Source organism: Xiphias gladius, chromosome 5, assembly GCF_016859285.1.
Source record: "Xiphias gladius isolate SHS-SW01 ecotype Sanya breed wild chromosome 5, ASM1685928v1, whole genome shotgun sequence".
NCBI classification, from domain to species: Eukaryota; Metazoa; Chordata; class Actinopteri; order Istiophoriformes; family Xiphiidae; genus Xiphias; species Xiphias gladius.
In genome coordinates this window covers 22,455,956-22,480,787 of record NC_053404.1, presented here as the reverse complement: position 1 = coordinate 22,480,787, position 24,832 = coordinate 22,455,956, and the positions used below count along the sequence as shown (strand labels likewise).

Below are 24,832 nucleotides of genomic sequence, written 5' to 3'. Positions count from 1 at the left end.
TGCATTTGGTTAAAAAACTCACACACTCCTACTGGGACGACCCATAAAAAAAGCAAATCAGGTCTTTTTGCAGTAAAAATCCGAAGCATTTCGTCCCATCACCTAAAACATCAGCCACTCCGACAAATGTGAAATATAAATATAACTCGATAATGCTGCGCGAATTAGATGAGGCAGGAAACAGCTGCGACATAAAATTGGTCACAGAGAGTCTACGATGTCTGTTGACATATTTTATAATCAAATAAATGAATAATGGTGATTAACCAGGAATAAATCACTGATGTCCCTAAAACGGACTGAACCCAGTTGCTGCCTTACAGGAAGGAAATCAACCTAAAGGCTGATGGAGGACCTAGAAAACGCTGAGGAGGAATTTCAAATATACGGGACTTTTAGTTGATCGGCTAAAACATGACAAATCACCAGTGTGGTGATGTTACGAAACTGAAGGCACGTCAGGGAAATTTCCTTGCAACAACAAATACGGGAGACTCCTCCAAAATAACTCATTCGTCCTCTTTTGTCTTTTGTCATTTTATCTTCAGTCCATCCAGGAAGTCGGTGGCTACGTGCTGATCGCCATGAACGAGGTCGCTGCCATCCCATTGGTCAACCTGAGGCTGGTCCGAGGCCAAAACCTCTATGAGGGCCAGTACGCTCTGCTGGTGATGTCGAACTACAACAGGAACCACTCGTCGGCGACGCTCAACTACACCAGCGGGCTGAGGCAGCTGCAGCTCAGCAGCCTGACCGGTATGAGCGCACACACAAGACATGACACACACACACACACACACACACACACACACACACACACACACACGCACACACGCACGCAGAAACAAGGTGTCGGGTCTCCCAGCACATGCACAGAGCTGGTGGGTAGTTCAAGGGGCCTTGAACCGGGGCTCCCCTGGCAATTAAACAGAGCCAGTGAGTAGTTCAGGGGAGCCTGGGAATGCAGAGTTTTCCAAATAAATATCCAGATTCGATGGGTGCTTCAGGGGGCCTCTGAGTACAGAGCATTCCCAGCAAATACACGGGTCCGGGCCGATTCTTGTCACCCCGGAAAGCTCGAAATATCAGCATCTGTTTGAGGTTACGGAGGATTACCTGAAAATGATCAGCAGCACTTGAGAAGCCCCAGCTCTGAAAAGCAATAGAACCCACCATGTTACTTTATTTGACTGTGGCTATGTTGGCATTCCACATTGTTTAAACAGAGCCATTACATTTTAGTTCCTTGTTGACAAGAGAGACTCCTGTGTAACTTGAGCATTTTTCTTGCCTGTCATTTCAATACTTACCGCTCTTTGTCCTCTGCTTCGTTTCACTTAGCATGGTGCTTGAGGAGGGGCGGGGCTGTCGCCTGCGGGCTGGGCGGGTGGAGTTGACGCACCCCTTTAACAGCTTCAGGCAACGGCGGAGCGTGCTCCGGCAGCAGGAAATAGGCCGCGCCCGCACGAGCTTTGGCTGATGACGTAGACGCTTCGCCGTGCATGCGTCCAGAAAGCGGTTCACCCCGTCGGAGGGTTCTTCAGCAGTGTTAACTGTACTTGAAGGCAGCTCTGTGTTGGCCGAAAGAGGATGCGCCTGCGGTTTTGCAGCTTTAGATTCTTAGAGCGGAGGGCGTGTGCAAACTTGCATTGGGGTTTTGATAGGTAATGTACGATGTCATTTGATAATGGTTTAATTATAGAAACAGAATGTGACCCGGAGCCCGCGACCCGTGACTTGACTCGTCCGTTAGGACTTTGGCTGCGAATCGATCTTGCGACTTAAGGCCTGAACTCTGCTCGAACTCCGAAGGGCAACGGGCAGCCTGGGCCCGGGACACGCGTCCAAACGCTCGCACCCGTCTGTCCTCTACGTAAGCTTGCACACTGGCGACAGCTTGATGAGACTGCTCGCACGCATGGACACGGCAAGATACAGGAATCGTCTCTTTTTTCCGAGGCACTGACTGGTCTCAGCTCTCCGGGAAAGTTGACCTCTTTCGCTTCTGTACCGGGACTTCCTGTAGTAGTAGTGGTATATATATACCTACAGTGTAACTCTGCTGGAAATCCAAACCACCGTGGCACCATTTAACGCTCACCAGAGGGAAGAGCTCTAGCTGTCTCGCCAGACTTCAGCCACTCTGCTAAGCTCGCCGGCTCCTGGCACCGTGCAAAAAGTCTGCTACTTGTTGTCCACCTGTTCACCAGAGCCAGATTTTGCCCACATCTCCGTTCCACTCGGGACTATTCTGCCAACGACCTGCCCGACCTCCCGGGACATCTAGACCCCGGAGCCCACAGAGCCCGGCCAACGCAGCCAAAAGGAGGTAACTCTGGTATCACGGGAGAAAAGAGGAGTGTCACTCGGTTGAGTTCGGCTGGTGAAATCTTAGTCTTTCACTTTACACTTTCTTTCGGTTCGTTGTGGGATATCGAGGAGGAATTTGTTGTTGAGCATCGGACTCTGGTTTATGTATGAAGAACTGAGACAGGACTCTTAAACTGAGAAAATGTGAAAATGCCGGAAAGATAGGATGCGGTTGGTGTGTGTTGCACTCAAGACTTTGCAGTTACTTGTCACTCAATGTTCATAACTTGGGTGTTTGACTCTGTGACACAAGACTTGGGACTTAAATTCTGCAACTTTGGACCTGAAGTCTGGAGACTCGACGGCCTCTCTTGTGCTAAAACGTTGTCATTTATCACGTGTCTCCATCGTCTTCTCCTCGCAGAGATTCTGAAAGGAGGGGTTAAGATGACCCACAATCCCTTGCTGTGCAACACAGAGACCATCGACTGGTGGGACATCCTGGACAAAGCCAGCAATCCCAGCATGCTTTTCAAGAAGGACACATTTGCCCGTAAATGTAGGTGGAATGCTGATGAAGTGGCAGCGAGACGTTTTAATATTCTACTCATTCAGCTGATGCAGTGATATTCTGTTATTGGATATTAATGTGTGTGTGTGTGTGTGTGTGTGTGTGTGTGTGTGTGTGTGTGTGTGTGTGTGTGTGTGTGTGTGTGTGTTTCCAGGTGAGAAGTGTGATCCGGGATGTGTCAACGGTTCGTGTTGGGCAGCAGGACCGGACCACTGCCAGAGATGTAAACACACACCCGGTTGAACACACACCTCTACATCTCTCTGTTCTCTCCTCTTCCTCAGTCACTGTCACACGTTTCAAACTCTTTCCCTTTTCTTTTATTAGCTTGTCTTGTTATTCTTGTTTATTCTGTATTTTTCTTGCAGGATCTTTATGATTGTACTGATTTTTTTTTTTTACTTTTGTAACGTAGAGGACTTACCTTAAGCCCCTTTGGTTCTGTCTTCCTGTGTACATTTAGTTTATTTTCAACAATGTTTTAATTGTCCAGCGAATGAACGAATAAAGAATCATTATTATTATTATTCATGTTAGTCGAGCTGTGCTGCCAGACTCCAGCAATGAAATGTCGCTCTTTGTCTCCGCCAGTCACTAAGTTGCAGTGTGCGGAGCAGTGCAGCAGAAGGTGTCAGGGTCCGAAGCCCATCGACTGCTGTAACGAACACTGTGCCGCCGGCTGCGCTGGACCTCGAGCCACCGACTGCCTGGTCAGTGTCTGCGCGTGTCGCTGCTGTCGTCAGCTTCGGCGCCGCCGCATTAGCCCGACGCGCCACTGTTGCTCTTTACCCTTGTCAGTTGTTGCAGTTCGCATCCGTGGACAAATGTCCGGGACAGAAAATACAAAACTTTTTTTAAAGTGACCCCCGATATAAAAGACAGGTGAGTTCTCGGTAGTAAGGCCCCAGTCAAGGCAGGCGAGTCGAAATCAGGTCCCGTTCAGGACCGGCAGGACTGATATCAGGTCCCAAGTCATGTCCCAGTCGTGATGGGCCTGTCCCATAACAAGCCAAGTAAGTACCGGGTGAGGGCAGGCTTCAGCTTCCAGATAGGCCAGTCCCGTATTCAGGCACACGATTCATTACGTGCTGTCAGCTGCTGGAGTGCAGCTGTAGCGTCTTTGAATCCAAACCCTGTTTTTGTGGTTGCTCACATTTCTGGTGAGACCGGCTACGTATCCAGTTAGTCTGCTCCGTCTCTGGTCGTGTCCAGCCAGGATTCCTCCTCTTTGGACTTTAGGAATCGGCCAGTTTTTCAAGTCGTACAGCTTAAGAGCATTTTGTCGAGCGGAGTCTTAGATCATTACATACTTGATTCAAGTCTGACTTGAAGTGAGCCATTTGAACCTAGTCCAGACCTTAATGATTTCACTTCTTATTCACTCGGTCACTGTGATCTATTCTCTCTTTGTGTTCTCTGTCGTCACGCTTCACTTCCTGTTATCCACAGCTCAGTCACTGTAAAATCCTCTTCCACTCTCCTACCTGGTAGGTTTAGAAAATAAAGCCACAGTTTCTAGTTTTTAACTGCTGCTCTCCTCTTTACACGGAGGAACCCTTGTGATCTAGACGGTATTCCTTTTGAGACTATTTACTCCGAAAAACAAGAGGAAGAAATCATGATGAAAACAGAAAAACCAGAACCAGAAGCAGAAAAGCAGAGAGAACTACTACTTATTATTATTATTACTGTTATTTGAGAAGCAAGCACAATAAGGACACCGTCCTTCTCACTGTCTCTCCACCTCTTCTCCAGGCCTGCAGGGATTTCAATGACGACGGGACCTGTAAAGATGCTTGCCCTCCCCTGAAACTGTACGACCCCAAAACCCACCAGGTGGTCAACAACCCCAACGCCAAGTTCACCTTCGGAGCGACCTGCGTCAAGGCCTGCCCGCGTACGGACTTTATACCCTTCGTTTTATTGAGCTCAACCTTGCAATTCATTCTAGAGGCTGCAGTGGTTATCACAGCCACAATGAGTTCATGACAGTGAGGCTTGTCATCAATCAATACGTCTGACAATTATTCTCTTTTGCAATTGATGGTTCAGTGCATAAAATGTCAGAATATTAAAAAAAAAAAAGCCTCATTATTCCCTGAAGCCCAAGTCAACATTCTCTAATTGTTGTTGTCTGACCAACAGTCAAAACCCAAAGATGCTGAGTTCACTGTCGCAGAAAACTGGGGATCCGGCAAATATTCACAATCGAGAAGCTGCTACCGTTGAATTTCTGGCTGCCAATTAATTTTTCTGTCAACCGACTGATTAATTAACCAACGAGTCATTTCAGCTGTAGAACACTGGCTGGTCTCAGGGTGCCGGGTGCCATGTAACAGGGCTCTGAAGTCTGGAGACTAGTTCAGTACTAGTAAGGAAGTCTGGGGCTGTGGAGTTAGAAGAGGCCACTGCAGCCCGCCCGTCCTCTCTGCCCCAGGCGTGAGACCCCTTTGACCTCTGCTAGAAACGACTGAACCCCACCCTTGTTTTTTCTTTGCGTATAGACAACTACGTGGTGACGGACGGGTCGTGCGTACGAACCTGCAGCGCCGGAATGTACGAGGTGGAGGAGAACGGAGTCCAACGCTGCAAAGCGTGTGACGGGCCGTGTCCTAAAGGTAGAGAGACCCGGAGAGTGAGAGAGAGAGATCTGAATACTAAACAAATAACCCGACAGAGTCTTGTTTTTCCCTCCAGCCTGTGACGGAGTCGGGGTTGGCTCTCTGATCAACACCATGGCAGTCAACGCCTCCAACATTGAATCCTTCAGGGACTGCACCAAAATCAACGGGGACGTCTCCCTCATCGAAACCTCCTTCACCGGGTGAGCTACTCTTCAGTGCCTCAGTCCAAGATTTTCTTTTTATGGTGCTCCCAGCGTTACAGAATGACATTTACCAAACTCAACGGCAATGTGGCTTTACATCAACGGTTTGTTGTTTGTGTTGGACAATAATAGGTTTTCACTGGAGCTGCTTTCCATCCAAGAGCTCCACAAATCGGAGGTCTGACTAAATGTAATTTCAGTGCTTCTGCTCCTTTAAGTCCACCTCAGTCACCGAGACTAGGTCCACCTGCTAGAGCTAGAACTTCAGCCTGCGATGGCTCCAGCTAGATGTCTGAAACACACATGTGTTCATATCCTGACCCACAGCAAAAAGAAAAGTCATGCGATTTCTCAAAGGGTTGCGACGTCAGTATTGGAAAGTGAGGGTAGTTTTCATTGGCTGTTCCAGGGACGCTCACTATAAAATCCCGCCCATGGACCCGGCTAAACTGGAGTACTTCAGGACGGTGAAGGAAATCACCGGTAGGTCAAAGATCACCACGGCCTCTCTCCTGCAGCAACGCTGAACTGTTATAACGGGTGTAGCAAAGTTTAAACCTTTCCCTCCGCGTGCCCCAGGGTTCCTGCTGATCCAGTCCTGGCCTGAGAATCTGACCTCTCTGTCGGTGTTTGAGAACCTGGAGATCATCAGAGGAAGAACAACACGCTCGTGAGTCTCAGTGGTCAGAAACTATAATGCTCAGGTCAATAGTGAGCTTAGGAAAGTGAATGTAAAGTTGAATATCTCAGATTTTATATTTATGTGTTTTTTTTAATTCTTTTAATTGGAACTGCATTTTTGTTCAAAAAGTATAACTGTAGTTCCTCAGTCACAGTAATTTTTAAATGATCATGCAATTGCTTTTAACATATTTTATCTTGTAAATCATATCCCGTGCTCCCGTTTTGTTCGCTCCACAGTTAATGCGTCACATTGAACATCAGCGTTTATTCTTGGCCCCGTTAAAGGCTGATTTTGGTAGAGATGAACTGAGGCCAATGGCAGCGGAAAAGGAAGGAAAGTGATCTAAGCTCGGAGTTCAGCGCGCTGGCTTTCAGAGCAGGATAGTGTTTTGTCTTTAGCGTGTCAGCGGCTTTCAGATTGGGATGAGATGAACAGATGTGGATCAGACGGATGCAGCGAATTTCAGTATTTAACCGAGACCACCGTCTTTCCTGAACCTGAAACACGTGTTGTGAGTGTCTGAACAGAACCATAAAAACCTTCTTCATGGGTTTGCTGCCACTAGTAGATAATGTATGAAAACAAATGAAATGTGTTGAACGTTACGTGGATTCGTTCAATGTAAGCTTTTCCTTCGTGTGTTTATTTGAAACAGTATCTAGGCTGCGTTTAAATTCACTGCAACATGCATTTGCTTGTGCAAATGAGTTGCGCATGAAGTTTCCAGGGTTGTTAGATCGATAAACCAATCGCGAACTGATCCATCGTCCGCTCCACCGGCGTCGTCATGGGGGAGAAATGGGCTCCACCTTGTCCTACCCCACCTCCGCGAACCCAGTGTTAGCGGCGGAATATGAAATCCTGTTTTCTGAACCTACCCTCAGTCACCACAGTTTGGCGGTGGTGAGAGCGAAGCACCTCCGCTGGCTGGGTCTGCGCTCCCTGAAGGAGGTGAGCGCCGGGAGGGTGATGTTGAAGGACAACCCTCGGCTCTGCTACACCCAACCCCACCAGTGGACCAGCCTCTTCCGATCCAGCGACCAGACCATCAACATGCGCAACAACGCCCCCCCCGGCGCCTGCGGTGAGTTTCTGGACGGGTGTCGACTTCACCTCAGTGTTCGGTGAAGTCTGCGAAATAAGAACAATCCTTTTTTTTCTCTCTCTCTCACGCAGAACAACAGAATCGAACCTGTGACGAGGAGTGTACGGACGGGGGCTGCTGGGGTCCGGGACCCACCATGTGCGTCTCCTGTCGGCACTTTGACCGCAGGGGGCGCTGCGTGGCGTTCTGCAGCCTGCTGCAAGGGTGAGAGACAGCCGTGGCCGGGCTCAACGGCACGTCGGCGGCACACCCGCGAGCCGCAGCAGAGCAGACTCTGACAGTGTCACTTATCATACTCACGTGTGACAGCACTATTACGAAAGTGAACCAGGTGACTGCGGTGAGGTCAGGTGCTTCAGGCTGTAATCACCTTACATCACATCCTGATACTCTGAACCCACTGGTCTCACTGGTCTCACTGGTTTGGCTGCACTGCATCGGACATGTGGCTTTCATTTCTGTGGCTAAGGTGTGTGCGATCTCCACGTTGGCTGGGAGAGCTGGAGCCACAGGAGTCTGCTGTCGCAAGTTCGTCGTTCAAGGGAACGAACGTATTGATACTTTAGCTGATCGATTATCTTTCAGATCTTTTGCTTGCTACCAGCAGCAACACCACAGCGTATAAATACTTCAGCTCAGTGAAAGTCCTGCATTTAGAGGTTTTCGTTAGATTAGAGCACATAAGTATCACTGGCAGGGTTGTACTGAACGTATTAAGGACTCAGGATTTTCAGTACTGGTGAATTGAGATGTAAGCAGCATTTTAACGTAGCTGTCTGGTCAATCTACACACACACACACACACACACACATATCAATATAAAGCTTTGATCTATGACTGTTTGTCCTCTGTGGGCTTCCGTCCTGACTCCTGACGTTGCTCCCTCCCTGTGTTTTCCTGCAGTGAACCCAGAGAGGTTGAGGTGAACGGCAGCTGTGTCGAGTGCGACCCAGAGTGTCTGCCGAAGACCGGGACCCTGACCTGCCACGGACCGGTCAGTCCTGCTGCTGCCGTCTGCCAAAGTCTTTCTTTCTACCATACGAATCTGTCTCTGAAGTATCAAATGGCGTGAGACCGTCTCCCTTCGTTCGTTTCTGTCTCGTCTGTCTTTTGATTGATCCTCGTATTAATCTGTGCATTATCCTAAGATCAGTAACAAAATAATTAAAGCTCAATGGTCCACTTAGCTTTCCTGAACTTTCAGCCACATCTCACGTCTTCTGCATGGTCTTCCTCGGCTGGCGAAGACTGCGTCACGTGGTTCTAAAAACCTAGTGAGAGTACCTTTGAGCTTTAATTATGTTATGTTGTCTCCTAAGCAGTGATACGTTTGTCATTTCATCTTTTCTTTCCTCTTTTCTGAATAAAATTCCTTACAATTAACTGCTTTACACCAAAAAAAAAACCTAAAGAAACTTTATGAACCATGAGACAAAATGAAACAAGTAAAAAGACGAAACCCCTGAAAAGATCTGGAAATTCACAAAACGTCTTTAAGAACTGACCAGTTATTGCAAAAACCTGAACACATCTCACCCGCCCTCGTCCCCCCTCCACCCCCACCTGCAGGGTCCAGACCAGTGTTCACAGTGCGCCCATTTCAAGGACGGCCCTCACTGCGTGCCGCGCTGCCCCCACGGCGTGCTGGGAGACGGAGACACGCTGATCTGGAAATACCCCAACGGCACGGGCCAGTGCCAGTCCTGCCACCGGAACTGCACCCAGGGGTGAGACACGTCGCCGGTTCACGGCTCAGGCTTTCTGCAGAGACGACTGATGGTCTCTTCATCAAGTACTGACCAAGTGACGTCGCTCGTACTCGAATTTAAGGTGTTGTGTGTCTCTGTGTCTGCAGGTGTTCAGGTCCTGGACTGTCCGGATGCACGGGGTAAAACTATTAAATGATTTGTCCTGTCTGAGTGTCGCAGACCTGTCGGTGTGCTCACTCGTTTCCCTTGTCTTCACCGTACTGTAAAGCCTCATGTTGTTACGGGAAAACTAACGGCAAAGGTTCACAAAGAAGAAAAACCCAGCAGCGGTTGTAAGGCTTTTTTAGTAATAGATATTAGCGCTGGGAGAGATGAAACTCAGGCCCACGATTGGACAGAATTATCGTGCAGCGTCACTCTGTGCAAGTACGGTTCATCATTTCCAACCGGAGCAGATGTAAATGCACATTGAACGTCTGTTTGAACTCGTCGTTTCAAATTTGTGTGTGCGAACACACTAAACTTAACTAAACTAAGCTCATTAAATGTTGTCCTAAGCTTGATGAAATAACCTTTCACTGTAATTCACTATGCTTGGCCAACATCGCTAAGAGTCCTACAATTAGCCAAGTTTAAATGGAAATCTAAAGGAGTTACACCATCGAACAACAAATCTGAATGTCAGTTCTCGTGGATGCTGAATTTGATGGCAAGCTGCTGTTTATCCTGTCTTCTCAGACTAAATTTGAATGTGAGTGAATGGGAATTCTGCCTTGGGTGTATTTGAATCTGAAATCTGGATCGCTGTGTCATATTTGAAGTGTGCGCCTAACGTGCTAAGTTTCTGCGGCGGTCAATGGGAATCCTACATTGCATAGAAAAGTTTTGATTTCCATTCTAGTGTAGTAAATCTTGATGGGAGTCCATGGGAATTCTATGTCGACACACTAAATAATAGCGACATAGGATGCTGGAGTTAAATGGAAATCTGTGGAAATTCTACCCCGGCTACATTTAATAGAAGACGATGTGAAACAACTTCACGTGACAGATTTAAATTGGGAATCTGTGGGAAATTACACTCTGTCGTATACCTCAGGATAATTTAAAACACAAACGTCCAGTTCCCTGTGTGTCCTCACAGCGCCGCCACCCACTCCACGTTGGCGGCGGGCGTGGTTGGCGGGCTCTTGGTCGCCGTCATTGTGTCGTTGCTCATCTTCGTGCTGCTGCGGCGGCGGCGAATCCGGAGGAAGAGGACACTGCGACGCCTGCTGCAGGAGAGAGAGGTGGGAGAGGCTGGCGTTCATTTTGTTTACAAAAGCTGTGACCAAATGTTTATTTAAGAAAAAAACAAGGATGAAGTTGACTAGATATGACTGAAACTCAAATGGGCCTTTAATCTCAGGACTAAGTCTAAATCTATCCATCGATCACTGAGAGTATGTGGTTCCTTTACCCCTTGAGCGTCAAAGAACGTACGTGACCTCTTCCCTTCTACATGTAATGTTGTTGGAGGAAACTCAGCAACCAAAAATGTGTGTTGTAGCTGGTGGAGCCGTTGACTCCGAGTGGCGAAGCCCCCAACCAGGCGCTGCTGAGGATCCTGAAGGAGACGGAGTTCAAGAAGATCCGGGTGCTCGGCTCCGGGGCCTTTGGGACCGTCTTCAAGGTAACAGTGCTTGGCACGGACCGCGTATCCCCTCGTGATAGTTTTACTGAAGCCACTGTGTGCTGCGGTTGTTGTTACTGGCATGAGTGTAAGGATGTTTTCGGGAAAGAATCGGGGTGAAGATGCAGGTTGGTTTGTTTGTGTGTTTAGGGGCTGTGGATCCCTGAGGGAGAGAATGTGAAGATCCCAGTAGCCATCAAAGTTCTCAGAGAGGCCACATCACCTAAAGCCAACCAAGAAATCCTGGATGTGAGACTCTTCTCTTTGGTTTTCTTCTTTTGATTCTTCTTTTTTTATCTCCTCCCATTCATCTACTTGTTTCTCTGCTTCTTTTCTTATTTTGCCTTCCCCTCTTCTTCCTCTCGTTCTGCCTGTTCTTCCTCCTCGTCTCTTTCTTCTTCTCTCTCCTACAGAGCCAGGTCATTACTGATCTGTTTGCTCCAAATAATTATTTTACAATAATTACTACTTAAGCATTTTAGCATTTTGTTCCCTTGGATTACAACAAAAATGACTAATCAATTCAGTTTGTTTTGGATATTAAACAGTTTCATTTTGACTTTGGACTGAGATGCATGGATGTACTTCACCAAGGGTTGAATCAAGTAATTTGAGGAGTAAGATTATTAACTTTAGTGAGCAAATTACGTTATTCAAGGGAATGAATGTCTAAATTAAAGAACTAAAATAAGTGTCTTGACCACTGAATACTAAATTACTAAATTTAGGGGACAGTGTATCAAAATGTTTCCTCCCAGTGGTCTGGGGCTCTGGACCCCCCTGCAATAATTTTCAGGACGTCCTTCAGTGATTGTGAATTTTTTCTGGATGTTTTCAACACTAATGTGTGTGTGTGTGTGTGTGTGTGTGTGTGTGTGTGTGTGTGTGTAGGAGGCATATGTAATGGCAAGTGTAGATCACCCTCATGTGTGTCGCCTCCTGGGAATCTGCCTGACGTCGTCTGCCCAGCTGGTGACTCAGCTGATGCCGTACGGCTGCTTGCTGGACTACGTCCGACACCACCAGGACCACGTCGGGGCCCAGTGGCTGCTGAACTGGTGTGTCCAGATCGCCAAGGTGAGCCCAGATAAATGGGTTCTCTCACAAGGTCTGATTGTAAGTAATCCGAGCGGATCTTCTGCGAAACCAGAAACCCCTCTGGTCGTGAGCGCTCGTCTGAAGAAAATCTCCTCTCTTTGTCTTCACCCGAGGCATCAGCGCCGTCTGCAGCTCACTGTAAGCCTGCTGAGGCCTATTAGCCCACACACAGCAGGAAAATGTGTGTGTGTGTGTGTGTTTGTGTTGAGACGGCGCTAATCTGTTCAATCTCTGCGTTAAGTCTCATTTGGATCTTCAAGTGGTGGGAAAATCTCAAACAACAAGGTTATGAGCTCAGTGTAAAATCTCTATGTTGTTCTGCAACATTAAACTGCCAGGAGCAGCCCCCCGACCCTGCCCCCCAACAGCTATAAACAGTTTTGATTTCCATAGAGGTCGGGCAGCACATCTCACGAGCCGGTGAACTAGTTCTGATGGAGCGTAACCCGACCCTTACGCTGCGTTCAGACGAAAAATAAAAGTTGAAACCTAGCTCGACGTTTGCCAGGTGAAAAGCCGCTGCATTGGCCATGCATTCCTGGTAATAATGAGAATGGTGATGATGTGTTTACCGTATAGCAAAGGCAGTAATGAAGTTATAACAGTAAAGAGTGAAACCAGTGTGTAAACCTGTGTGTGTGTGTGTGTGTGTGCGCAGGGGATGAGCTACCTGGAGGACCGTCACCTGGTACATCGAGACCTGGCGGCGAGGAACGTCCTGGTGAAAACCCCCAACCACGTCAAGATCACCGACTTCGGCCTCGCCAAGCTGCTGACGGCGGACGAGAAGGAGTACCACGCTGACGGAGGAAAGGTGTGTGTGTTATTCCGATTCTGCGTGTGAGGACCAGAGATCCGATTTCTCTCTGAGATGCAGAAAATAATGCTTTTATTTCAAGGTGAGGGATAGATGTCCGTCAATGGACGTCCACTGACCTGAGAGTTGCTGGAACATGTATGTTTCTCTCTTTTGATAGAGCTGCCCCCTGCTTCCAGTCCTTGTGCTAAGCTAGGCTAAACACTTCCTGAACCTATTTGTACTGGACACGGAGATGAAGCTGATAACAACCTCATTTATTTACACGACTGTTGTTGGTCTTTCCGTGTCCAGATTTAAATCCAAATTTAGTGCAAACTTTAACCGAATATCTAGAAAATCATCAAAAATAAAACCCGAGTGGAGTCTGGTCTCCCCCCACTGCTGCTCTGTGAACTCGAGCTGATAAGCAGCAGGTGGCGCCGATTCTCCGGTCGCTGCCGTCGAACCACCACAGAAGAAGAGGACGGGGCGAGATGAGGTCACCAAGGGAAGCTACGGTCAGAGCTCAGACGATGGAGAACCGTGTGGAGAACGTGATGGAACCTGACGTTTGCGTTGGTTCCACGTGTTGACGTGAGGAAGGTTCCATCCTCCTCACGGCTCCTCACTGAGTCACGTTCAAGTCACATGCTCCGTGGACGTTAGCGGTCAGTTTAACACCTGCAATATGCTGCTATGTTTGTCCCTCTGTGCTCTCCATAGGTTCCCATTAAGTGGATGGCGTTGGAGTCCATCCTCCAGTGGACGTATACGCATCAGAGTGACGTCTGGAGCTACGGTGAGTCAACCCCTGGCTCTCCGGCCTGCTTAGGGCCCTGAGGTCACGTTCGACTTAAGGCAACCTGCAGTCAGACTTCTACCTGCTCTCACCGTATCCAGATTTTGGATTTTTACTTTTCTCATTTTCCTGCTAACAGAGCGCTTGTTTCAGTCGACACCAGCACCGGTTAAGACCTGAGCCCGTCTTTGATTTTCTAACAGGAAAAAAACCCGTTGTTGTTGAGATCCGGGCAGCTATTTAAAAACCACCCAACATTTATAACTGTCTCCCCTTGGCACTGAAAGATTCAGTATGTATAATCTGTGATTGATCCCATCACAACACATCTGTACACCTGACATTCAGATGCAGTTTTATTGGTTTTTTTTAATCAGCCGGATTTAGCTCCATACTAACAATCGGCTCAATCGGGTCAGCTGTGTGAAAGCGTAGGTTTTCGTGTGTCTAAATGGTTGAATACTCCCTTAGATTAGTTTTTACTAATCGGGAAAAAAACCTTTTTCAGCTTCTGACTTTAAGACGACCGGTCCTTCTGCTAAAAGGTTTTGGATTTGAGTGGATGTAATCCCGCCAGCCTGGGTCGGTTTTAACCGTCGGTAGTCTGCGTTCCGCAGGTGTGACCGTGTGGGAGCTGATGACGTTTGGCTCCAAGCCATATGACGGCATCCCGGCCAGTGAGATCGCCTCGGTGCTGGAGAGAGGAGACCGGCTGCCTCAGCCCCCCATCTGCACCATCGACGTCTACATGATCATGGTCAAATGTAAGAGAGCGAATGTTGACCGCACGATGGCGTACACTTGATCCCGAGGGGAACATGACTGTGATTCTCTCGTCAGGTTGGATGATCGAGCCGTCCAGTCGTCCCAGGTTCAGAGAGCTGATAGTGGAGTTCTCTAAAATGGCCAGAGACCCGTCCAGATACCTGGTCATACAGGTAGACAAGTGTGTGTGTGTCTGTGTGTGTGAGCTAGGTCTTCAGTTAAGGAACATTCAAGCTATTATTTTCATGGTTTTGTCCATCACTTCTATCACTAACAGTAACATTGTGCTCATCAAGTTAATATCTGAGATCTGTGAACATCTTGGCCGTGTGACAAAAAATGTCCCCGCCTTAGTTTAAAACCAAACCTACGCCCCTGCTTGCATGCCACTATTTTTCACTGACTGCTAATAAGCGGTGAATCCTTTGCAGTTTTAAATGTCACGTGCACGTGGTTTTGTAAGACTAAGGGAACATTTGTGACAGTTTTGAGGTAAAGCTTGAGCTTGTCGTGTCAAACACTGGCTCAAAACAGCCATACTTTAGTGACCGAACTGGTGGTGGTTTCGAAACCGCTGGTTTTTAGTTCGTGATCATCAGTTCACCATTAGTGGACTATGACTGGCAGGTCAGGGTTTTCTCCACCCGTAAGTGTCGAAGCCTGAACATAATCTGACCTGAGCTGATTCGTGTCTCAGGGTGACCTCCCCAGTCCGTCAGACAGCAGGTTTTACTCCCGCCTGCTGAGCTCAGACGACACGGAGGACGTGGTCGACGCTGAAGAATACTTGCTACCTTACAAAGGACTTGGTAACCATGGCAGCCATCCCTGCAACGCCACGGTATACACACACACACACACACACACACACAGTTTTCTTACAGTCGTGCGACCTGACTCAGGGTGTCTTTAAAGGATCCACGTGTCCTAAAACAACAGTCCATATGAAAACCGAAACAGGTTTTTCCTGTTTCAGCCATTCCTCCTGTTCACACTGTTCAACAGTAAGTTTCTTTCCCAACATGGCTCCAGTGTAAGTGATGGGGGACAAAAATCAACAGCCCTTGGGTATCCTCCAAAGTTACCGCGTTTCCACTACGACATTCTCTCGTTACTATCCCTAAAGACGGTTTCTCAGACTGCTGAAGCCTCACGTTGGCCTCAGATTTTCATTTCCATTGAAAACGCATCAGGAAGGGTACGAACAACAAGCCAAAACAGTGAAGCTACCCTTTGAGACCAGTCTACCTGTGTTGTCTTTACCCTCTTACACCGTCAGATTCCGCTTTAGTCAAACTCATTTGACAGAAAAAAAAAATCGTAGTTCTCGTAGACTTACAAAGTTTTGCTCGCTCTCTGTCTCAGTTCCCAGTTTCCTTTATTGGCATCATGTGAAATACATTTGGATACATACGGATCCCAAATAGTGAACGAATAAACAACAAACAACAACAATAAATCAAAAATGAATTTCAACAGCCGTTTGATGCATGAAAAGTAAACAGTGACGTTAAATTAAATAGAATCAAAGTACGTCTTACAGTGTCTGAGATCTGCGTCTGGTCTCTGTACAAATCCATTTCACCGCCTCTCTTTTTCCATCAGAATGGTCATCCAGTCAGAGAGAACAGCATCGCTCTGCGATACATCACCGATCCGACTCACAACACGCTGGACAAAGAAGACCTCACCAGCCATGGTACACATCTGTGTGGACTACTGACCAAATATTATTCAAATGAATGACAAACAATTGACAACCTTCCAGAAAATAAATGGTTTTTCCTTGTTTTTCCCTCTTCCAGACTACATGAACCAGAGTGTGAGTGGAACCAGTTGCAGCAGCAGGCTGTCGGAGGTTTTGAATCCCAACTACGAGGACCCGAGGCTGGACTGGGGTGCCGCCTCACTCCCCTTCCCGCGGGGGGATCTGAAGCCCTCCGGCCGAGTTCCTGAGGGACCGGAATACCTGAACACCGCCCAAAACTCGCTCCCCCTAGCCGTCAGCGACAGCCTCGACAACCCAGACTACCAGGCTGACTTTCTGCCCCAGTCCACCACCGGCAGCTCTTTGACCGGTAACGGTGTGTTCCTCCCGGCGGCGGAGAACCTCGAGTACCTGGGTCTGGGTGCTGCACTGCACGTCCCTGTCCGCTAGAGGGCAGGACCATTCATACACAGCGAACTAAAGCTGTGGTGTTGAGTGGAAGCTAAATGTGGCCTCCTGTGATTCAGGCTGCTGACAGTATTTAATTTAGCCGTTTTAACTGTGATGTTTTCTGGAAACGCGTCTGCGGCTACACTGGCCCTGAACCTGCACACCGTGCGTTGCTCAACGGCGCTGTGACCGCGGTTACTGAGCAAGATCAGAGCCAGACTCTTTCCAGGGATTCAAACCGTCAACCTTCCGCTCGCACACCAGACGTCTCCTTCCTCTTTTACGTGGCTGCATGAGTTCAACAAACCGGCAGCAGCTGCTGTCGAGACACAGTTTTGTCGACAAAACCTACAGAAACACCCTTTAGTTTCTCCCCAGAAGTGATTTTAATCGCTCCATCCTGGTCTCGGCCTTCTGGGAGCGAGAGCTGTAGGAAAATCCAGATGTTAGTGACACGATGGACACAAAGGAAGAGGCACGAAAAGAGTTTTTAAATCCATGTGTTGTTTTCAATTTGTCATCCACTTCAACTCTGACCCATTTTTACACAATAAACTGACGTTTCCAAATGTTCACAGGGGTTTAAAAATGTGCAGAAATGCATTTTAATAAAAAAATAGAAATGTTTTCTTGTAATTATCGATTCATAATTATAAGAAGCGTATCACAAAAAATGATACGACCTGTGTCTCATAACTGACATGCATTCAATTTTCATGATAATATTAAAGACTGTGAGAGGAGTGTTGAGAGCTCTGCCGCACAGTGGTGCCCCCTGCTGGTGGCGTGAATGCTCTGCAGCTCTCTGTCCAAATTGAGTGCAACAAAAAGTGGAAACTGAGTCACATTAGACAGTTTTAAATCTGTGCTACGGCCTCGCAAGGCTGCTGCCGTGATTAAAAACGACAGTTGCTCAGTTATAACAAGATTCGGGTCAAACAATCAAAGATTAAAGTCCCCCTATTGAGCATGAATAATTAGTATATAAAACATTTAGTGAGTGGTTTATAACACTAGGGCGTAGGTATAAGTAGCTGTAAGGACATGTTTAATGTTCAGTGTTTGTTCTACATCTTTTCTATTATTCCATCCTGTGCTTTACTGTGTTGTCTTTCGTCACCTGTTCATCCAGCAGCCTCCGCTGACGAGGGTCCACAGGAGGAGTTAATAAGCACTGAGGTCTGTTAGAGCCTCTATATGAAATGTTTACGGATCAATTAAAAGTGCTAAATAGGGTAAATAGATAATAGGTGTTTTTGTCTGGATATCAGAAATTATTCAATTTTCCGTTAGAACAACACGTCACTTTTCATGTGATCACTCTTGTAATGTTTCCACTTGAACCAGGAAGGAAGGTTTCGTCAGGTCTCGGTTAAAGTTCACGGAACCAGTTAAATCACTGAAGAGTTCAATCAAAACGCGCCTGTCAGATCAGTGAAACCTTCTGTGAACACATGATGTAAAATACTTTGAGTTAAGCTCAGATTTTTTTATTTTTTTTATAAACTATGTACCAGTTTTGATGATTTTTTTTATTCTCCACTGTACTTGACAAAGAAGAATGAGCCAAACCCTGAGTTCCTGTAACCGCACACAGTTCACTACTACTGCTTGTTACCGTTTGTCACTTCTGTTAATGGAAATGTACGGAGGCTGAGAGAGTGGTTTTGGATGCTGATTATTTTTTCAGGTTCTCCGGAATAGAAACTATTCATCTCAGTATCTGTCCCGTATTTAAGGAAGAGTGAATCTCTGCTCTGATGAAGACACGCTTTATGTCTTTAAAAAGCTCTTTCTGTGACCATCTTCTCCAGAATATAGCCTGATATTCTGACATTTTTCTTTTCTGGAGACAGTTTTCACACAATCGGGACTTAAACGTGTTTCAGGGTGATGAGATAATGATCTGTCCAAGCCAGGTCCTACACAAAATGATGAACACCATCTCATCAGGGTTGTAGTCCAGACCAGAGACTGTGACAGGCAAGAATGGTGACTGAGACCAAGAAAAATCTGAGACCACAGAAAAAACATCTTGAGACCAGACACCAGAGGTGCAGCTCTACTTCTGCTCTTTCCAGATCATGAAATCATTTGCGGAAGTCACGATTCTCAGGGGGCAGTTAGATATTTTTAAGACATGAAATAATAAAGTCTCTCTTAGGATGGTGATGATAAAGAAACATGTAACTATGTATAAGCACCACAATTACCAACTTTGTTTTCTTGAGAAAAGGAGTTAATTGAGTCCTGATGTTGAGATAATGAGTCTAAAATATAAATGATCAACCTCAACCACACCCAGCTTCCACAGAAAATGACACTGAGAAGTCACAGTGAATGTCTGTAAATGGTTTATTGTGTGGCCTGCTGGCTTTAATTGTTGTTAATCATCAGGACACAGCTCATCCTCCCTCAACACACCCACACACACACACACACACACACACACCGTCCTCTTCACTCTCACCTTCAGGAAGATCATCAGCTCCATCTGTTGAGAGAAGGAGACAGACAACAGATGGAGGCCGTCACTGAAAATGTCTGCGTGAACCAAATGACAGATCAACAGTTTCAGACCAGATTTGATGGTAGGACAGTTTGATGAATGAGGACCACCAGCTTTGTTTCCTGTAGACGCGAACACATCAAACACATGACCACAACAAGCTTCTGGCTGATCTGATTGGCTGACTGTCCTCTCCCTCTCTCTCTCTGTCTGTCTTCCCGTCCAATCCTGAAGCCTGTCACCACTCTCCTCTCACAGCTTCACTGAGGAAAGCAGCCACTGAGAAGGTCGGAGGTTTACAGGAAACACTGGATCTTTGCTTTGATACCAACTGTGTTTAGTACAATACTGCTGAAAGCAGCAGGGACCGACTCCAACGCTCTACTGACCTCAGAGTCTCCAGTCTACAGTCTGGACTCTTCACAAGACCAGACAGATCCTTCACATCTGAATCCCGCAGGTTGTTGAGACTCAGGTCCAGTTTTCTCAGATGGGAGGGTCTGGACTTCAGAGCTGAGGCCATGACTTCACAGTGAGTCTCTGAGAGTCCACAGCCAGAAAGTCTGTGATTACAGATAACAACAAAATCATTTAATATTTAAAATTTAAAACCAACAACAACTTTTATCATATATTCTAGTTTATAGACTCTATACTCTACATGTTTTGATGACAAGGCAGACTGAGATGGAAGCAGTAGCTCAGGTGGTGGTTGGTGGTTTGAACCCTGAAATCCTCCTGTCAACATGTCTGTGTCCTCGAGCAAAACACTGAACCCAAAGTTGCTCCCAATTTATGTGAGAAAGTCAAAGTGGCTTTGGACAAAAACATCTGGCTAATGAAAGTAACATCGATGTGTCATATTGTGATTAACTCTTCAAATCAAGGTCCAGTTATTCTTCCGTTACAGTTTGACATGGACCAAAAACCATGCTCACCGTCACACCTGCTGACTTTTAATGGGATTCTCTGTTTCAGGTTCATCTTTGCAGATGATGGGAGAGAAAACGGAGAGGTGTGTGTGTCTGTAATGCCTACAGTGTTTCAGTATGTCCCCACAAAGTTAAAATGAAATGCTCATGCTCAGAAAACCATTTGTTCTGCTGATTTTATTGTGGCAGTAAGATTTCCTGTAGTCAGTTATACCCAAGAAATTCTCTGCCTCTGAAGAGCAGGTTTAAAAATGTGCAGATCTGCTCTACATAACCCACAATGTCGTCTGTAGTGAGGAAAAAGAAATGTGAATTCACTTTAATCCTATAGAAATCTGACCGACATCGGACAGACTGAGTGCAGTTCAAAAATATATGGAACAACACGATATCGGTTCAATAAAAATAAACTAGAAATAATAGATAACCTGACTAAAAACAGATTTCTGGAAAGACTTGCAGAACAATAATTCTACATGACACCTACACAACATCCGATTATTTGTGTCAGCTTAAGAACACGATGGCCTCTGCAGTTTTCTCGAAAACAAAACAAACCGAAATCATTGTCCCAGTGAGGGCGGTTGAATGCAGCAGCTCGCCACCCAGGTCAACAGGTACACAAACAGTAAGCAGGAGAGAGAGTCGGACCCTGTGGATCACGAAGCCAAAACAGCTTCTGGTTCTATAAAAGTATTGCAGGAGATCTTGGTGTGATACCACCTGAAGTCCAGCCCTCTTCTGGCGTCATGAAGCCGGCTCACTTTTAACCGGGTCGGATCTCCGTGGTAACCCCATGCTGCACGGGTTCAGAGGATTAGATCAAAAACTTGTCAACAGCCCGACCACTGGCAAATCAGACCGCTTGAAACATGGCGTCATCATTCTTACGGGTCCTGACAGGGACAGAAGTGTTTACAGTAATGTGACAGATAACAGAGAGCGATAGACATTTTTATAGATCAGTCACATCGATTTGCTGTTGCAGGCTTTCCATTTATCACTGGTTTTAAAATAAACAAGGCAGAGTTCATCACACTAAATGACATAATGATGATTACAGCTAAAGTTCAATTCCCAGCAGGATTCCTGACAATGTCGATGCTTTTACAACCTGATTCCGTCACTGCGGCTCAGAATAACACGAGGAGACTTTGTGATGATAACCGGAAATAAAAACTAAACCCTCTGTTGTCTTTGTGTTGTGTGTTGAGAAGAGTTTTTCCATCATCACAATAAAAACACTCACTCTGTGCTTCAGACGTACTGAACACATAACAATCCCCACACTTATTTGGAACCTCAGCTTTGCTTCACTATTTGGAAATTTCTCATTTCTGAAACTTCTTATTCTATTCCACTTTTATGATTATATTGCTTACATTTCAGCCTCTGGGACATCACCGTTTTCTGTGGCTGTACCTGAATATTCCTGCGGGTATATCGGCGTTTCATCCTATTTCGTATTAACACGTCATTCGTGGTTGTAACGATGTCGCTGGTAAATAGAAACTCCCCCCGTTTCACATGGAGGAGCTCCCAGCTGGTGAACCCAGACTTGGTGACACCGGTTATCCAGGAGTTAGTATGGTCACTCCTAACACCCTGCTGAGCAGAGCTGATGTTTCCTGGTGGGGAGTGACGAGGTCAGGGCCTAGACACCAAACGGTTAATGCTGTGCTTATTCTACATTTACATAATAATCTGTTCCAGGGGAGTTTACTGACTGAAACTAAGTTTAATCATTGGTGACGCATTAAAATAATAATTAATACTTCAGATTGTTCTACTGGGGATTCGGGGACTTGTCTCCTGCACCTTTCAGAAGCCCCTGATCTGACCTGCCTTCAGTTATTTCCAGACACTAACAGCTATTGAGCTTTATGAGCAGAAAGTGCTTTACTGACATTTTACACACACACGCACGCACTATTTTATCCAGTTTAATGATAATTGTTTTTTTTTTTCTAGAATTACATAACAGCATGCAAATGCAGGAACTAGAATTTACTTTGGTTGAAGACTCTCTGAGACCTACGCCCTTGTGGGAAATAGAATACAACATTTCTCGGGTGGAGTCTCACTGTAGCTGAAGTTAATGGAAACAAGATCACTAGAGTTGTATTGTGTTATACCCACATGTGTTTCTAATATTTTCTCCAACCCATTTATATCCATGAGTGTAAGTTAAAACAGAAACACCTCTAATATACCACTATTCAACAGCACCAAAAACGACATCCTCTAGAATGATCGTGCAGTTAAATCAACATCTCTGAAATAGTTTGAAAACAAACTGAACATTAGGAACTTTGATGATGGAGGATTTTTTTGCGGGACTGTTGAATTAGATCGACTTAGTTTTAGCTAGGTGTACCTAATAAAATGCCAACTGAATGTACATGCACATTATGGAAACATTCTGCAGACACCGTGTCTTCTATGAAATGTTGCTGTCTGTGGTAATAAAATGCTGACTTTTGCAACACAAATCCTAGTTCCTGAAGCTGTAAACACAGCTACTATAAAATGAAGCTGTTCTTAGTCTGAAAGCTTTCATAAAAATTCAAATACATTTTTAGGGAGAACCACTCTTACAATTTTGGCAACTAGTTGGTTTACTACCAACACTTTTACTATGTGTAAGGTTTATAATTTGATGTGTTGAAAGCGTTAGACTCTTTGCACACATGCACTTTACATACATTTGCTCTACACTTGGCTGTAATATTGATGGCTTTATAATGGTGATAATCACATGTGGACTCACTGAGCCTTTCTGCCGTTCCTCACAGCTGGAAGCAATCGTTGTTTTCCCTTTATTGATGTTCTGTACTTCTTCAGGTCCAACTCATCCAGAACCTCCTCTGACATCTGCAGCATGTAAGCCAGAGCTGAGCAGTGGATCTCAGGGAGTTCCTTCTTTGATCTGTTCTCTGACTTCAGGAACTCTTGGATCTCCTGATGTACTGAGCGGTCGTTCATCTCTATCAGACAGTGGAAGATGTTGATGCTTCTGTCAGGAGACACTTTGGTTTTCTTCTTCTTCAGGTTGCTGATGACCTGTCTCACATCAGCTCTAAAGAACCAGAGTGATACAAAGACAGGATGAGAGAATCAGACGTCTGTGACCCCTACACTGCCACTGCTCAGCTGTCTAAACGTAGCATCCTGTATCCTCAACCTCAGCTCCGCTGTTTCAACATCTGGATCTACAGTTCAACAAACCTCCCCTTACAGCCCCGGGAAAAATGACAGGGACACAAATCAACATCATGAATAAAACAAATGGCTGCTTCACTACTGATATCTTTACATCTCTGTCAAGTTTATCCGCTGCAGTAAACATAACCTAAATGAAAAGAAACAAGCAACCAAAAAAAGCAACAAAAAAAAAGTGGTTTCATCTTTACTAAAATGACCGGCTGTTGAGATTTTACTGTCCAGCTCAGTAATAGATACTCGTTTACGTTAGAATATGGGCAAAAAACCACAGGAAAGTGATTAATCTTTAAAAAAAGAAAATTAAAAATAACTGTCTGGCAGACGGTTGGAACAGAGGCTAGCTTAAAAAAGCCGCCGCGACTTCGGCAGTTAGTTCGACCGTTAGCAGAAAAATACTCAACCGGCTTCCACCTGAACGAAGCTGGTCGAAACCTATAGTCTAATACATGTTATCCATACACTTCGTTTAAACTTAAATGAACCGACGTTAGAGCTAACAGACAGAAAAGTAAAACGACGAAAAGAAAGAAAATAGATACCAGCCTCAAAGTGACCGTTAACAATTTGCTAACGACGAAAACTTAGCTAGCTTTAGCTTATTTTTAAAGTAACTCAAAAGACTTTACAGACACATGAAATAATTAAACTCACCTTGTTTCATCTTCGACGAAGAAAAAGATAACTCACCTTTCCCACTCAGCCTTTCAATTAACACAAAACACCGCCAGCTACCGTTGCGCTCACACTTTTCCGTTACTGTCGATTGACGTTAATCACGTCCGACTAGGGTCCTTTCAAAATAAGCTTCACAGGAAATACGTATTAAAATGAAGAATAGAAGCAATTGAATAAAATAAACTTAAACCCGCAATTACCGTTTTTTTTTCTTTTGTTGTTTTGTGTTTTTGTCCACTTGGGGGCAGCGCAAACAAGTTGTGAAAGCAACACTGACTTATCATCTTTCGTCGCACACGTTGCACCTGGACATTTTTCCCCACACGCAGCAGCTACAGAGCCGCATGGTCCCTCACCTGATGAATCTAAGTCGGTCCCGTACTCAATCCTACAGCGGTGCTGCGTTTGGTTCATCAGGCCCCATACTGGGAAACAGCCTCCACGTGGAGTGAAGAATGTGAACCTCGGGTACAACTTTTAAATGTTTCTTTTACTTAGACACTTGTGTTAGATTTTAACCTCAACTACACTATTAGTTGTCATTTTATTTACTATTATTTTTGTTCCCATATTTCTCTTTGAACTGTTGTTTTTAATGTTCCTATTTCTTGCATTGCACATTACCAACTTTTCCCCTCCTGCATAACGCCATATGAATAAAGCTGTATCATTATTATTAGAGGACTCTGAACTGAGTAACTTGAACTCTTATAGTTTCATTGTTCCCTCCCTGTTTTTATGCACATCGATCCCCTGGGCCCGTCTTTATAATGGTGACAATATAATTTGCAAATAATAATTTGTCACCCGTTCCTATACATGATGAAATGTACAGCGAAATAAAAGTTTGTACACTAAAAAAGAACCAACCCAAAAGTAGTTACAGCAAAAGGACATAAACCCAACTAGATTCTGTTAAAAGACCAATGGACCATTAAAATGGGGATTTGTCATTTGAACGAAGGGTCATGGATGGTAAATGAGCTGCACTT

The 24,832-nt window shown here is 45.6% G+C and overlaps 2 protein-coding genes across 21 annotated transcripts in view; both read left to right on the top strand.

Moving 5' to 3' along the window:
* The window catches only part of LOC120789875 (melanoma receptor tyrosine-protein kinase-like), a 40,184-nt gene extending 22,886 nt beyond the window's left edge, over positions 1 to 17,298 (top strand). Inside the window, exons 3-27 of the mRNA XM_040127024.1 lie at positions 549 to 756; positions 2,735 to 2,869; positions 3,036 to 3,104; positions 3,473 to 3,591; positions 4,637 to 4,778; positions 5,386 to 5,499; positions 5,579 to 5,705; positions 6,118 to 6,191; positions 6,288 to 6,378; positions 7,278 to 7,477; positions 7,570 to 7,702; positions 8,403 to 8,493; positions 9,069 to 9,226; positions 9,355 to 9,387; positions 10,353 to 10,497; positions 10,758 to 10,880; positions 11,031 to 11,129; positions 11,772 to 11,957; positions 12,637 to 12,792; positions 13,501 to 13,576; positions 14,194 to 14,340; positions 14,417 to 14,514; positions 15,039 to 15,182; positions 15,947 to 16,040; positions 16,147 to 17,298. Coding sequence (XP_039982958.1) covers positions 549 to 756; positions 2,735 to 2,869; positions 3,036 to 3,104; positions 3,473 to 3,591; positions 4,637 to 4,778; positions 5,386 to 5,499; positions 5,579 to 5,705; positions 6,118 to 6,191; positions 6,288 to 6,378; positions 7,278 to 7,477; positions 7,570 to 7,702; positions 8,403 to 8,493; positions 9,069 to 9,226; positions 9,355 to 9,387; positions 10,353 to 10,497; positions 10,758 to 10,880; positions 11,031 to 11,129; positions 11,772 to 11,957; positions 12,637 to 12,792; positions 13,501 to 13,576; positions 14,194 to 14,340; positions 14,417 to 14,514; positions 15,039 to 15,182; positions 15,947 to 16,040; positions 16,147 to 16,499 — 3,315 coding nt within the window. The 3' untranslated portion in view covers positions 16,500 to 17,298. The remainder of the gene's footprint in view (positions 1 to 548; positions 757 to 2,734; positions 2,870 to 3,035; positions 3,105 to 3,472; positions 3,592 to 4,636; positions 4,779 to 5,385; positions 5,500 to 5,578; positions 5,706 to 6,117; positions 6,192 to 6,287; positions 6,379 to 7,277; positions 7,478 to 7,569; positions 7,703 to 8,402; positions 8,494 to 9,068; positions 9,227 to 9,354; positions 9,388 to 10,352; positions 10,498 to 10,757; positions 10,881 to 11,030; positions 11,130 to 11,771; positions 11,958 to 12,636; positions 12,793 to 13,500; positions 13,577 to 14,193; positions 14,341 to 14,416; positions 14,515 to 15,038; positions 15,183 to 15,946; positions 16,041 to 16,146) is intronic.
* Positions 1 to 24,832, top strand: part of LOC120789870 (NACHT, LRR and PYD domains-containing protein 12-like) — a 1,168,582-nt gene that overhangs the window by 582,446 nt on the left and 561,304 nt on the right. The window lies entirely within an intron of this gene.